The sequence below is a fragment of the Apodemus sylvaticus genome, chromosome 5, assembly GCF_947179515.1.
Source record: "Apodemus sylvaticus chromosome 5, mApoSyl1.1, whole genome shotgun sequence".
Lineage (NCBI taxonomy): Eukaryota > Metazoa > Chordata > Mammalia > Rodentia > Muridae > Apodemus > Apodemus sylvaticus.
In genome coordinates, this window is record NC_067476.1 from 50,156,461 (window position 1) to 50,171,817 (window position 15,357).

General features: G+C 37.1%; 1 protein-coding gene across 5 annotated transcripts in view; it reads left to right on the top strand.

The window, feature by feature from the left end:
• The window catches only part of Ubr3 (ubiquitin protein ligase E3 component n-recognin 3), a 151,511-nt gene that overhangs the window by 50,932 nt on the left and 85,222 nt on the right, over positions 1 to 15,357 (top strand). For all 5 annotated transcript variants that reach the window (XM_052182654.1, XM_052182655.1, XM_052182657.1 and 2 more), the window contains exons 9-17: positions 2,878 to 3,057; positions 3,613 to 3,746; positions 10,154 to 10,240; positions 12,844 to 12,909; positions 13,013 to 13,102; positions 13,872 to 14,000; positions 14,609 to 14,661; positions 14,759 to 14,892; positions 15,217 to 15,302. In XM_052182654.1, coding sequence (XP_052038614.1) covers positions 2,878 to 3,057; positions 3,613 to 3,746; positions 10,154 to 10,240; positions 12,844 to 12,909; positions 13,013 to 13,102; positions 13,872 to 14,000; positions 14,609 to 14,661; positions 14,759 to 14,892; positions 15,217 to 15,302 — 959 coding nt within the window. The remainder of the gene's footprint in view (positions 1 to 2,877; positions 3,058 to 3,612; positions 3,747 to 10,153; positions 10,241 to 12,843; positions 12,910 to 13,012; positions 13,103 to 13,871; positions 14,001 to 14,608; positions 14,662 to 14,758; positions 14,893 to 15,216; positions 15,303 to 15,357) is intronic.

The following is a 15,357-nucleotide window of genomic DNA, read 5'->3' on the forward strand; positions in this document are numbered from 1 at the left end:
ACAGTGCAGACACTTACTGTCTGTGGCTGCTCTGTTTCTAGTCATCATTACCCACCATTAGTCATTCTCTATGCTGCACAGCTGACCACGTTTTCTCCACATTCCCTCTCTCTCTCTCTTTCTCCCCCCCCCCCCCCCGCATTCTCTCTCCCGGCATTCTCTCTCCGCATTCTCTCTCTCTCCCCCCATTCTCTCTCTCCTCTCTCTCTTGTACATGAATGCACAGTAGCTGTCTTCAGACACACCAGAAGAGGGCATCCAGAAGAGGGCATCGGATCCCATTACAGATGGTTGTGAGCCACCATGTGTGATGGCTGGGAATTGAACTCAGGACCTCTGGAAGAGCAGTCAGCGCTCTTCAGCCCCATCTCTCCAGCCCCAACATTCTCTTTTTACTGTTTATTCCAGCCCAGTGGCTTTACGAACTTTTCATATAAACTCTAAACTGTCAGAGTTTATAGGGCTTTGTGGCCTCATTTATACATCTGCCCTCTGCATTTTTCGTCTAATTGATTTGAAACATGGCCTCAAACAACAAGAACATCATTTGCTCTGCCTTCCCTAGTTTGTGTAGTGAATCCTAACTCATGTTTCATACTATAACTCTTAGTTTACATGTTACTCAGTCAAGAGAGTCTGCTTTTGAATGTTAAATTAGCTGCATTTGTTCATAAGACTCCATGTACTTTTCTTTTTATGGCCTTATCTCACTGTCTTCTTAAGTGTGTATGTGGGGAGGGGAGCAAAAATTTACCTTATCACTTTATTCCTGAAGATTAGTTGAATACCTGACTTCAGACCTCAGGTATTCAGCTAGCTTTTTGTTTGTTTTGTTTTGTTTTGTTTTGTTTTGTTTTATGTGTTGCTATCTTTTAAAATGAGGTTTCTCTGTGCAGCCCTGGCTGTCCTGGAATCCACTCCATAGACTAGGCTGGCCTCGAACTCACAGAGATCTGCCTGCCTCTGCCTCCTGAGTGCTACTACCAGCTTGCAACAAGTATTGTTTGATGAGTACATTTCATTTAATCCTCAATCATTGTTCCTTAAATCTTTAGTGAGGAAAGTACCAGCTTGGATTAAAAAAAAGAAATTGTAGTTGCTTTATTTCTTTAATAAAATAAAAACACAGGGTGTTTTTTTCACAAGAACAGTTATATTTAAAGTGATGTTAGAGAAAATGTTTTTTTTAATTACTTTTGCTTATTCATTCTGTAGTTACATTTAAGTAGAACAGCAATTCTAAATTTTATTTTATTTTTTATTTTGTTACTTCCAACATCCTAGCACCCTGTCTCATCGCTGGGTCATCAGTTTCCATTGGTAGAGGATTTTAATCAGACTTTTCTTCAGAATTTTGGATAATTCTCCCCTAATGGAGTTACTTAGTTTTCCCTAGTTTTACATTGGGAATCAGGGAGAAACAGGCAAACTTGACTTGTAAGGGCTCCTGATTTTATTTGGTATAATGTAAGAGTAGAGTACAATAATTTAATGGACTAAAGCATAAATTTAAAGTGTGGAAACAAAGAAGTTTAATGCAGGCCCTCCTTACTGATGAGTTTATCAAGTACATGAATAGTTGAAAAGTCTGAATTAGATGAAGAATTTAAAAGTAACACATTGTATTTTAACTTTAAACAAATACATTTTTACTTTCTAGTCCTTAAATGTAGGACTTATAGTCCTACATATAATCCCTTATGTGGATTCCAGGGTTGCATTCAGTTCGCCAGGCTTGTGGGGCAAGCCCCTTCCCCTGCTCGATGTCACGCTGATTCTCATTTTCCACTCTCAGTTTTTTGGGCAAGATGATTTTACAGTGTGGTTGCCTTGATTGGGTTCTAACTTATCTTATACACACTGTATTTGTAAATTTAATATTCAATCTGTTTTAAGTAGAGTTAGTGTGTATCCCTGAAATAATCTTGCTTTACTGCCTTGAGTTTTTTTTTAACTTTTTTATCTGCATGCATTCATTTTTTTTGCATCTCCAGGCATATAATCTAGTTTTATAATACTTCTTAATATGAATTCATATTTCCTTAGTTCATAGACTTTGTTTAAATTTTATACTTAGAATAAAAAGAACAATTAGCCTGAACAGAAAAGAATGGACTTTGGTAACTATATACCTCAGTGTATACTAGAAAATAGTACTGGCTTTGAACATTCTGTGTGTTTCACAGTGGTAATGAGGCTTTTTATTCCAGTATGTTAATTTGGAGTAGGTTAAAGCACAGTTTACTAAAAACTGGTGTTAAGGACAGAAATTTTTATACAGCCTATTCCCATTAATCCGAAAATAATTTAAACTTGGAGGATTTTTGGGAGAGGAGGTTTCAGTGTTTTTTTTTTTATTTTTTTTTATTTTTTTGTTTTTTGTTTTGTGTGTGTGTGTCTCTGTGTGTGTGTATCTCTGAAATATGTTTGATAAAAAATGCATTTACATATTCTTTGACTACAAGAAGGCTATTAATATGCTCCACTTGAAATCAGCAGACTTGAATGATAAGGTAGTATGAGATTAACCCAGTGATAAGTTTTTGACTGAAACAAAAAAATATATCATTAGAATCAAGAAAATAAGGTTTTATAAGCGCATAGCTAGCTTGGTATCAGCAATGAGGAGGATGTGTAGTATCAGTGAGTAATGTCTCAGTGCTCAGTGCACTCTGTTAACACAGTTTAATCCTGTGAGATACACTCCTCTAAGAATGAAGAGTTGGATCTAGCATCTGAACAATATGTGTAGCCATACAGATTTTTAAATGGTATGCTGGGGTTGGGATTTGAGTGTTTCTGATTCTAAAGTGTGTAATAATATGCTATATTGTTAGTGAAGTTGTTTTTTAAAAAGTGATTTTTGTGCTTTTTTAGATGAAGAGAACAGTTTACATGTGGTGGTGAACTGTGGAGAAGCCTTACTAAAGAATAACACCTACTGGCCTCTTGTTAGCGACTTTATTAATATTCTTTCTCATCAAAGTGTGGCGAAGAGGTTTTTGGAGGATCATGGCTTGTTAGTTACATGGATGAACTTTGTTTCTTTCTTTCAAGGTATGAGTTTAATCTTTCTTTTTTGTTCAAAAGTGCCTAATACTTAATTATCAAATACAAATAATAATAATAATGTACGTCTGAGCTCATATATCAGGTGTTTCATCATTTGAATCAGTTAGTATTTGTAAGAACTTTAATATGTTCTTTCTTTACAGCCACATTGCAAGCTTTATCGCAGGGTTTATTTAGAAACGTGAATTTTTTGGTAGTATATTAAAACATTAATTTAGAAACTTAAAATCTGTTTTCTCAAATTTGTAACCTGTTTGTAACAATTTGGATTAGCAACAATTAAAATTGTTTCTTATTTTCTTGTATAAAAATGATGAATTTTCTTTGTTGACATTTATAAAATGTTTCTTAGACATGTTACCTTAAAAAATTTCTTAAAAAATGAGTCAGTTGTTTTTGTATTTCATTGTGAGCTTATTTATATGTGTTCTGTGTAATTGGTGCTCCTTGCTTAAGCGTGCTGACTCTCAGGAAGCGTCTGATTTCAGGCCACATGCACTGGTCTGTCTGACGAGCCCTCGTGTGCTTTACCTTTCTTAGGGATGAACCTGAACAAGCGAGAACTCAACGAGCACGTGGAGTTTGAGTCTCAGACCTACTATGCTGCCTTCGCTGCTGAGCTCGAAGCCTGTGCCCAGCCGATGTGGGGGCTGTTATCACATTGTAAAGTTAGGGTATGTAGGAAATATTTTTGTTAATTTCTGCATTTTAAAAATAACGACTTAAGAAAAAAAATCTGAGAAAATATCATATGTAATGTCCAGTATTTAATTTGATTTCAAATTGAATTCAGATTCATCTCTGTGGAAGCTTACCTGTAACAACTTATTTTCTTTCTGGGCATACTGAAACTCATATAAATGAATCATCAGACCTTCCCAGCTGCCCCTGTTTTGAACAGTTGTTGATACTTCATAATAATCCACCTTGAGCATTATTGTTTCATTTAACTGTTTTTAGTTGTCTAATAGTTCGTATCTTTCAAAAGATAAAGACGGTCTTAAAAGTTTATAATTTTACACACAGTTCTGCTGTATAGCCCAGACTGGCCTTGAACTCTCTTTGTCTCACATGCTGATCTCAATTTTTCAGTACTTCTGCTTCAGGCTGTTCAAATATTGGCAGCTTTCTAATGCTGGGACTACAGATTAATATAACTGTGACAGCTTTTGCTATTTGTCTTTAAAAAAAAATCACTTGTTCACATTATATTTCATTCTGTGTTCTTCTATAGTTTGTCAAACTTATATTTATAATTTATCTTTTTATATCATCTCCATGCTGTGGTTGACGATTGTTCCTTTTTTGTTTCCAAGCTTTGGTCTAGGCTAGCCCTCCAACTCCCCATTTGGAGCATATACTTTCTCACTCTTTATCCTTGATGCTTCTCTTACATGGAAAGTTATCTGGGAGGTAAAAACAACAACAACAACAACAACAACAACAGCCACCACAACAAGGCATACATATGTCTGAGCCCCACTGTTAAGAGATGCAGTTGATCTAATGTGCAGTTGAATATGAGTGGTGATTCAGCTAGAGCGAAGCACCATTAGGGTTCACCTGAATGTCAGTAAGCCTCAAGCTTAATGACCTGTCATCAAAAATCACCCCACCTGCTGTCCGTAGTTCCTTGTTTAATCTCACCTGTAGAACTTATTTAAAAATTGCCACATAGTGTAAGGTTTGTTTGCTCATTTACTCAAAAAAAAAAAAAAGGTTCGTTAGGTACTATCTCCATCTTAGGTATGCTGGTATTGAACCAATAGGCAGGCTGCTCATGGACAAGGGTAAACAGGCTGATTTACCCTGTCGTTATGCTCTGTGACAAAGTACATCTTTTGTTTTCATGTGGGAGAGAAAAGCAGGTTAAATCTGAAAATCAGAGAAGGCTTTTCTGAACAAAGAATATGAAAGAACCAGATGTTTGAAGAATAAATGATGATTAGTGGTTATCATGGGGGAGGCAGTTGAAAACAAACCATCTCCTGTGAGAGTTTGTAGCCTCAAGGAAGAATGTAGATTTGATTCATTGGAGAGAGAGGGATCAGATTGCAAGTCAGGTTTTTGTAGATGGTTAGAAGAGTCTTGGCTTTAATTAAAGAAAAATCTTTGAAGACTTTAAAGCAGTTTGATATGATGAGATTTATATGTAAAAGACTAAGTGTAGGAGGATGTAGCATGGTGGTAGAGCTGTCTTCCAGCACATGCCTGTACACACACACACACACACACACACACACACACACACTAGGAGTAGGTGGTAGAGCTGTCTTCCAGCACATGCCTGTACACACACACACACACACACACACACACACACACACACTAGGAGTAGGTGGTAGAGCTGTCTTCTAGCATATGCGTGTACGCACACACACACACACACACACACATACACACACTAGGAGTAGGTGGTAGAGCTTCTAGCACATGCATGTACACACACACTAGGAGTAGGTGGTAGAGCTCTCTTATAGCACATGTGTGTACATACACACACACACACCAAGACTAGGAGTAGGTAGTTTAAGATGTTTTAATAAGCTAGTTTCATGGATATTTCACTTATGATTCTTAAAAAGAATGTCTAAAAATGAGGAGAAGATGATGGTCTCTGGAAATTGGTGTTGAGGGAGCTTTGGAAAAGGAGATTTTAACCAATGAATACAAAGTTTAAACCTGACCAAAGGAATGTCTTTGAGATTTGCTGCTTAGCATTGTGATCATCATTTATAAAATGTGTATTTCAGACCTTTTTTGAGGGGAACCTGGTTTACATTTGTGTATTTTTGTTTTTAAAGATTAGACAAATTAGTTCATTTTTAAATTTAGTGTGTATGGTCATGTACGCGCTGTGGCGCACATATGAAAGTCAGAGGACAGTTTGCTAGAGTTGCTCCTCTCCTTTTGCCATATGGGTCCTAGAGAGCAGACTCACATGGTCAGGTTTCGAGGCAAGCATCTCTACATGCTGAGCTACCTCACCAAGCCTACCTCACTATTTGAAGTTTTCTAAAAGAATAGATTTTAAATACTCTCATTATTAAAACAAACAAACAAACATTTTTTTTCTTTTTTCCTTTTTTTCTTTTTTTGATCTACGGGGGCTGGAGGGGCCAAAGGTTAAGAGTACTTGCTACTTTTCTAGAAGACCTGAATTTAGATTCTCACCACCCACACCAGGCAGCTTGCAACAGTCTGTAAGTCCAGCTTCAGGGGAAAATAAGATGCTTCTGAGGGCACCTACACTCATATTCAGGCACACACCTACATATAACTAAATAAATCTTAAAAACAAAATAAAAAGATAGGCATCTGAGATGATAGCTGGTGTACATGTGTACCAAAATGTCACAGTTTATTCATAAACTAGTATTTGTTAATCCTAGTATTTGTTAATCCTAGTATTTGTTAATTTAGAAGATGCCATGGTAATAGTTTAAGTGTGAGATCTTAAATATAAGCATCAATTGTCATGTTCAATATATATATATATATATATATATATATATATATATATATGAGTATTCAATATGTATTTTAGAAGTAGAATTGATAGGCTTGGTGTATTGTTTTGCTAAGAAGACTTGACTGTCAGATAATGGGTACAGAGGAGGAAAAGAGGGATAGAAAGATGAGCTTGTTAGAGATGTTTGAAATGTCCAAATGGAAATAGTGAAAAAGGCAACTGGTCTGAAGCTCATGCTCATAAGAGAAGTCTGGGCTGAGGTTGTAAACTTTAAATCCTTTGGCATGTAGGTAGTATTCATCAGTAGGTAGTAAAATGAGATCACAAAGATGAGACATGAATCCTGAGAACACAGGGCGAGGAGACCAAGTAGGGGGTATTATTCCATACAGTCTTGTAAGCCAATTAAAGTGACTCAGTTTTTTGAAGGTAAGGCTGACATGATGAGGAAGTTTCAGTTTTAGGGAGATTGTTTTGACAGTTTTGCTTAGGGGTGAATTTGGATTATGAAGCTAGGTTTATATTTATCTCTGTGATAGTGAGAAATTATTGCTTCTAAGCAATGATTGAGTTTTTATCTCTGAAGGCCAGAATTGTAGTATGCTAATCTAGATATAAGTATCCTCTAAATCTAAGAGGTATAGAAGACAGTGAGAAAACAGGCCAGTAGGATTTCTTCTGTAATCTTTGCAGTAACTGAAAGAGCAACTTTTCAGTTAAAGAAACATCCAGTTTCTAGATCAGATGTTTTTTTGATGAGCATCAAGATGATGCTCTGATGCTCGGTGCTGTGGATGCTTTGATCCAACCCTCATGGAGTCTCTTAGGACTATGTGACATTGACCATGGCCTCCAGAGAGCGGACAACTTTCTTGGTTCACACAATTTACAAGCATAGGCTTAATCTGAAAGCAGTTCTGTCTGGTTTTAGAACTGGGCTTTTCACCCAGCTGCTGTTCTTCAGTGAGAATGTCCAGAGCTCTTTCAGCAGGACTGCTGTCAGTGTTTAGAAATGGAAGAAGCAATACTATTTCAAGTTAAGCATCTATTTTGCATCTATATCATAAAATATAAAAGTAAAAGATTAAGTAATATAAAAGTTATGGGTCATATGATTTATTGTCTTTGTATAATTACTCCCGTCTAGTGACATGTTTAGGTTACCACAGACTCAGTGAGTTTTTCCTGGCTCCTGGGGCATACAAGCACCTGCTAATGAGGTCGAGTGCTAGACAGACATAAAACATTTTATACGCACAATCTCATTTGTGTCTTCATGACTACTGGGAGGTAGGTAGTATTATACCCATGTTATGGAGAAGCTCACAAACTTTAAGTTACTTGTGGCAAGTTATAAATGATTTGTTATCAGTATGTACACTAGGGCAGGGATAGAGGTGGGAGGATGAGGGGAGGTATCATAGTGTTGCAGTATGCTGTATTTACATATGGGATTAATAAGCCATCTTCAAATTCATTCTCAGTATTTTTGGTTAAGTTGTTTTGTGGTAAAGTCTCACTGTTTAGACATAAATCAGTTCATAAAACTGTCCAAATTATGAAAATGGTATATTTGGTTTTCAAAGTGTTTTTTCCTAAAAAAAGCCTAGCTTTATAGTCTGCCTGCCTGCCTTCCTATCTGTCTGTCTGTCTGTCCTTGTATGATGCTGTGTGTGTGTGAGTGCACCACAGTGTAGGGTGTAGCAGTCAGGAGTCAGTTCTTTCCTTCCACCATTTGAGTCCCAGGGGATGAACTCCGTTGCTCAGGTTTGGTGGCAGTTGTTTTTCCCTGCTGAATCCTCTTGTAGACCTTCAAAGTGTGTTTATATATGAATTATATAATCATAATTTAGTTTGTTTAAGGCAGGTTATTTATTAACTTCTAAGTGTCATTAAATTTTCTTCAGTGAGCGATGGGGAGCAGAATGTGTTAAGATAATATTTTTATAAAGATAAATCTTATGCAGGATAGATTGGGACAGAGTGAGACTGTTGGCAAGGTGACCAGATAAGTGATGTTTGGCCTGGATGGTGGCAGCAAAGTAGGCGAGGACCTATATGATAATGTCATGGAAGAAGTGACAGGACGTGGAGAAGAGCAAGGTAAAGGAGAAATGAAGGCTGAATGGGAAGTGTGGTGTGCTGGATGCAGAGGGTCAGGAGTTCAAGGCCATCCTAGGATACATGAAACTCTGTCTCCAAAAAAAAAAGGGAGGAATGTGAGATTTTTTTTTTTTAATGGCACAGGTACTTTATATAGGGAGCTGATAAGGTTGACCTACTTGACATTGATGCTACATTCACTTTCATGTTATATATTGGTTCCCAAAATAGGTTTCATAATTCTCTTAATTAAGATAAAATTTGTTGTTCTAGCCATTTTAAATTATATAATTCAGTGGTTTACAATATATTTTCAAAGTTGTGCAACCACACCATACTAATTATAGAACATTTTCATTATCCCCCAAAGGAACCATTTATTTACCAATTCTGACTTCCCAGTATGTCATGGAAACTACAAATTCTTTTAGAGGGAAGAGGGAAGAGATTTTTATTCCAGGTGTGTGGGTGTGCCTTCTTTAGATTTACATTTTCTGTTAACTTAAGACTTAACTTTTTTTTTTTTTTTGACTTTTTTTTCTTTTTGGATTTTTTTTTTTTTTTTAGAGACAGGGTTTCTCTGTGTAGTCCTGGCTGTCCTGGAACTCATTCTGTAGACCAGGCTGTCCTCAAACTCAGAAATCTGCCTGCCTCTGCCTCCCAGAGTGCTGGGATTACAGGCGTGCACCACCACTACTCTTCGGCTAAGACTTAACTTTTTGAATGGATTTATTTTATCATAAAATATTATGGTTACTTTTCAGAATTCTTATACTGAAAATGGTTCATGCCATTTCTTTTTCCAAGCCCAGATATTACAGGCTAACTATAACCTGTATATGTTGTAGCCTTCCTTTTTTATTGTGTATAGTTTTAACCATTTTCAGGTTAGCAGCTAAGTGACATAAAGTCCATTGCCAGTGATTTCTAGCCACCACTGTTATTTATTTTTGGTACTTTTTCATTTTCACCAAAGAGACTCTGTATTTATTGAATAATAATACTGAATTTGTGTTATTTTCTTAGTGGGCATTGAAATGGAGCTAGTATTTAATCTAAAGTGTTTTCCAGCTGGGTGGTAGTGGCGCACGCCTGTAATCCCAGCACTCTGGGAGGCAGAGGCAGGTGGATTTCTGAGTTCGAGGCCAGTCTGGTCCTCAGAGTGAGCTCCAGGACAGCCAGGGCTACACAGAGAAACCTTGTCTTGAAAAAAACCAAAAAAAAAAAAAAAACCCAAAAAAACCCCAAAAAAGTAATTTCCAACTTTGCTTTACTTCAAGGATTATGTAGAAGCAAGCACATTGTATTCTGTCATTTTTGTGTTTGTCATTGGTTGCTACTTTTAGTTCATGAAGGAATGGTTTCTGAAACAGAAACTATAGAGGTTATGTTGAAAATGTGTGAAATTTACTACTGAATATGCAATGCTTACTATTACATGTAATTTAATATTGGAAATATACATACTTATGCACCATGAAATTTACATAATTTGTTTTTCTAAAGGAAACTCAAGAGTATACCCGAAATGTTGTAAGGTACTGCCTTGAAGCTCTTCAAGATTGGTTTGATGCTATTAACTTTGTAGATGAGGTATGTTTATATGTGTGTGTGTATTATGAAAATATGCTTAAATTTTATTGTGTTGGGGAGTAAACCCAGACAGACCCTTGTGTATGCTGTGCAAGTGCTTTACTGCTGAACTGAATCTCTAACCTGTCTAGGTATGTGTGGTTTGTAGTCTGTATAAAAGTATTTGAGGAAAAACTGTTAGATTTCATTTGCCATTGAAGTTTATGAGAATCTTTTCATGGGATAAGAGTACACACATTAATGTCATATAGACTTCACAGAGCTGATGGGTAAGGGATGGCTAGTTCTTTGACATTTAGGAGACTACAGAGCACCTTAGTTGTGTTTGCTCGTGTCCTAGAGGACAGAGGCATCTTTCTCTATTTTAAGTGTATGTGTGTCGTGGAGTGACACCTTCAGTGACAGTTTATGAAGTAAGAGTGGTGGCACAAATATGAATGGGTCAGAAGAGATTAATAATAAGTATATTCCAACTGTATTATTTGGGTAAAGTTCTTAACAGAGAATGGACGATTGAACAATGGTATCTTTATTAGTCATGAACAGAGAATTGGCACAGGGCACACTCTGTTGTCATTGAAGAAGTCATTTCTTCTCTTAGAAGCTCTTTCTCTTAGGGGTAGCTCAGAACATGCTGAGTACAGGAGAAAGACCAGACAGTCCTCCCCAGTTGTCCTGTCTCATTTTAAGTTCTGAACCCTGGCAGTTGGGACTCCTGGTTGGGACTTTGTTGTGTAGGGAGTTGAATTGTTCTGTTTCTTCCTTTTTTAGTTTTTAGTTTTTTAAATAGCTAAGTATACAAAGTTATGTGTTTCATTCTGGCATCTTCATGCACAAAACACTTTGACACATTTTAGAATTTACTGAAAAGTGAGGAATACAGAGAACTTTCTGGAATCTTCTGAGTTACTGATTTTATCCCCTTACTGCTCAAAACTTTAGTATACACTTAATATAAATAAGTTAGGATATTCACTTATATAAGGAAAGTACAACTTTATAATCATTCATGTATTTTAAGAATCTAATTCTTAGTCATTTGTCTTAGTAGCTGCTTATTGGTTTTTTGGAGGTGTGCGTGTACACCCGTGGTGTGGCCTGTGGTTGTCACAGACTGAGGATCATTCCTTAGGCTGTCTACCTTGCTTTTGAGCAGACACACAGCTCACTAAGTAGGCCAGGCTGATTGGCTCGACCTAAGGGTCTGCCTTTCTCTCTCCTCCACTGTTTGGCTAGTCCTGAGGGTCTGCTTTTCTCTCTCTTCCCAGTGCTGGGGTTATAAGGACATAACAGAATGTCTGTGTCCCCACCATACCCGTGAGTTCTTTGGGAATAGGACTCAGTTGTCTGTACACTTTCCTGACTCTCCACTTCTCAGTGATGTTCTTCAGAGCAAAATGATGGGACTCAGAATCATGTGGAGAATTTTATTACCTTGTCTCAGATCTGTTTCTAGAACATTTTTCTCAATGTTTCTTTATCTTTCCAGACCATGGCATTTTGAAAGATATAGATTATTTATCTTGTAGGATGTTCCTCAGTTTATATCATGAGCCGGGCGGTGGTGGCTCACACCTTTTATCCTAGCACATGGGAGGCAGAGACAGGCGGATTTCTGAGTTTGAGGCCAGCCTGGTCTACAGAGTGAGTTCCAGGACAGCCAGGGCTACACAGAGAAACCCTGTCTCAAAAAACAAAAACAAAAACAAACAAAAAGTTTACATCGTGATTAAATCTAAACTGTGTGTATTTTCCAGGAATATCAGGAAGGTTGTTGGAGGCTCTCATGGCATCTAATCTAATGCAGTGTTTGCCCGTGTTCGCTCACTTTGATCACTCAGTGTGATGCCTGCTGAGCTTTTCAGCATACAGTTGTTCTTTTTCTCAATGTAACTAGTAAGATATTTTGTGAGGACACACCTGGAAACTCTGCAGATATTTCTATGTTCTTATTCAGTTTTCAGTTCACTAACTTACTTTTGTATGCTAGGGTTCATGGTGTTTTAGTTCAAGTGCTGGGCTGCGTTTGGTTTTCATGTTGTTTCAGATAGGTGTCTGGGTGTGACAGCAGTGAGGGCCCCTTCAAGTTGGTGTCTGCGTTCTTTTGTGTTTCTACCCTTTTTGAAAACTCCCATGTTTTCCGTCTCTTCAGCTGTTTAGAGTTATTTTAGTTTCATTATTCCTTTCCTGGGGTCTGTGTAAAGCTACCTGTTAATTTCTAATCAGAACAGTAGAAAGTGAAAGTCGGGCGTATGTTCATTCGTGCTGTGGGTGCTTCTCTCTTCCCAGGGTTAACTAAGCAGAATGTAGGAGCAGAGATAGGAATATAGATGTATCTGCCTCTGTCTGTGGTTTATAGCTACATATATTCTGACAAGTTCAAACTCATATCTTAACATTAAAGGGCTTACTCTACTTTGGTGTTTGCAACTTCAGAAGTTACTATTGAGATGATCCTTTTAAAGCTATGGTTCTAAAATTGTAAGTATTGATTAAAAAAAAAAAACTATAGGAATTACTGTAGGTGGGACTGTGCTTACAATGTTTCGAGCCTGGACGCCTGTGCTAAGCATTTTTTGACTTGTGGCTTTCGTTTACTCCAGCCAGCTCCTAACCAGGTCACTTTTCACCTGCCGCTGCACCGGTACTACGCTATGTTTTTGAGTAAGGTGAGACTGTTCGTAAGGAATTATCTTGTTGGTGTTATTTATCTTGTTGGTTAATTTGGGGGGAGATTAGTGAAGTACTAACTTTTTAATCATGGATTTTTAGGCTGTGAAATGTCAAGAACTAGATTTGGATTCACTTTTACCGGATCAGGAAATGTTAATGAAACTAATGATTCACCCACTCCAAATTCAAGTATGTATTAAGGCTTCTAAAACATTTGGAATGGAATTTCTTGGTTAACTCATTCTCCTGTAGTTTTAGTTAATGCTGGACATAAAGAATTAAATTCTAATAGAGTAAGAATGATTTCTTTAATCTGATTTTTGATAGAATTAAATTCTGATAGAGAAAGAACAATTTCTTTAGTCTGATTTATTTTATTTTATTTGCAGTTATCTGTAAGATGGGTTTTCTAGGTTGAAAGTTGAGTTAGGTTGAAGTAAAGACTTTTACCAGTTAGATTTGTTTTATACTCATTTCTTTTAAACATTATTTATGTTTGTTTTGTTTTCTTTTTTATTTTTTGGTAGGGCAGGGATTGAGGGGGAAATGGAATGAAAAGTAAGCACTGGTTTTTCAAAATAATTTCATTGAAGTTTTTATAAATGTATCCAGATGCCATAGTGGAAAACTAGCTCATTCATACACTTCGAAGAAGAATATAGTCATTAGTTTGGATATTTAAAAATAAGCTTGTATAGTGGGACAGAGGCCAACTTGAGGTGCATAGTGATTTTTTTTTTATCATCAGCTTAGGATATCTGTCTGTCTGTCTGTCTCTCCATATTGAGTCCCTATCCTAAAAACAAAAGCAAAAAATATACATTTAAACTGAATATCTAATGCTCAGCAGAATGCTTAGCTCATATTATGATTAAGTAAATATTTTAAATGATTGCTTAATACAATATGATATGATTGAATTTAGATGATATATTTTTCTAATTCATTTTTTCATTAGGCTAGTCTTGCTGAAATTCACAGTAACATGTGGGTAAGAAATGGTCTGCAAATCAAAGGACAAGCCATGACCTATGTTCAGTCTCACTTCTGTAACTCCATGATTGATCCAGACATTTACTTATTACAGGTGAGCCAGCCGGAGAGCCAGGTGCTGTGCTTTGGGAGGGCATTAATGCGCCTGGTATCTTAGTCCTCAGAGGTGACAGTGCTGATGGGAGAAGTTAGGTCATGGAGAAAGAATACAGTACTTAGATTTCCCAAGGAAGGATGCTGTACCACTGGGCCGCGGAGAAGCCTCAAGTGCTAGTGAGGAGGCAGAAGCAGGAGCCAGGAGAAAGCCCCACAAGCACTATTCTGAGTTTCTGTAGGGAAGGCAAGATAGAACGGAGGACGAACTTTAAATAGTTCTGGCAGGCTGTGTGGCATAGCGCCTGTACCTACTTGTGATAGGCTCAGCCTTAGATTCTTTGAGGGCTCGGGAAATAATGTTTGTATGTCAGTTAGGTAAAGTGGGTGGATGTTGTGTGGGTTGTGTTTCTACATAAGTTCTCTATTATTTGGAGTTCACTCTCCACAGCTATGATTATCTTTTACTAGTCTTTGAATTTTTCTTGGTTTTGTGTGGCTCATGGTTTGTGGAGGTAGAAGAAGATACAGGAAATCTTAAAAGTATGACTATAGTATACAAAGCAAAACTGAATGTGAGAAATAAGGCTTTCCTTGTGTTTTTTAAAGGTCTGTGCTTCTAGGCTTGACCCAGATTACTTTATATCATCTGTCTTTGAAAGGTAAGTGTATGTTTATTAAGACAGTTAGGAAGTATATGGAATTTATCTTAGTTTTGTTTTATTTTCTAAAACATATTTGCAATCTTCCCTTCCACAGATTTAAGGTGGTGGACTTACTGACCATGGCGTCTCAGCACCACAACCTGGTGCTGGATGTGGAGCACGAGCGCTCCATGCTGGAGGGCGCGCTCACCTTCCTCGTGATTCTTTTGAGTCTTCGTTTACACCTAGGTAAATACTAATAAATACTGGTATTAGTACTGTTTCTTTCTCTTTCCCTAGCCCTCTGCTAGTGCCTTTTTTATTGAAAAAGAAAAAGGAAGTGTACTTTTAAAGTCTTGACTTTGCAGCTATTACATGGTCTAGAATAGTCTTTAAAAAAATCCTTTGCTTACAGGAGCTACAGTATAAAGGCAGAGAATCTGCTGTCAATTCAGGCCTTGCAGTTTTTACTCTTAAGACATTTCACATTTTATAGAACATCTTAATAAAATATGTTGTGATTTCTTTGTAATATATTTCTATATAGGTCACTTCTGTGTTTTATAATTTTAGGGATGTCTGATGATGAGATTCTCAGGGCAGAGATGGTAGCCCAGCTGTGTATGAATGACAGGACGCACAGCTCTTTGCTTGACCTCATATCCTTTAAAAATGTCATTTTTCTGCTTGTGGTAACAATATGTTTGTAAATTT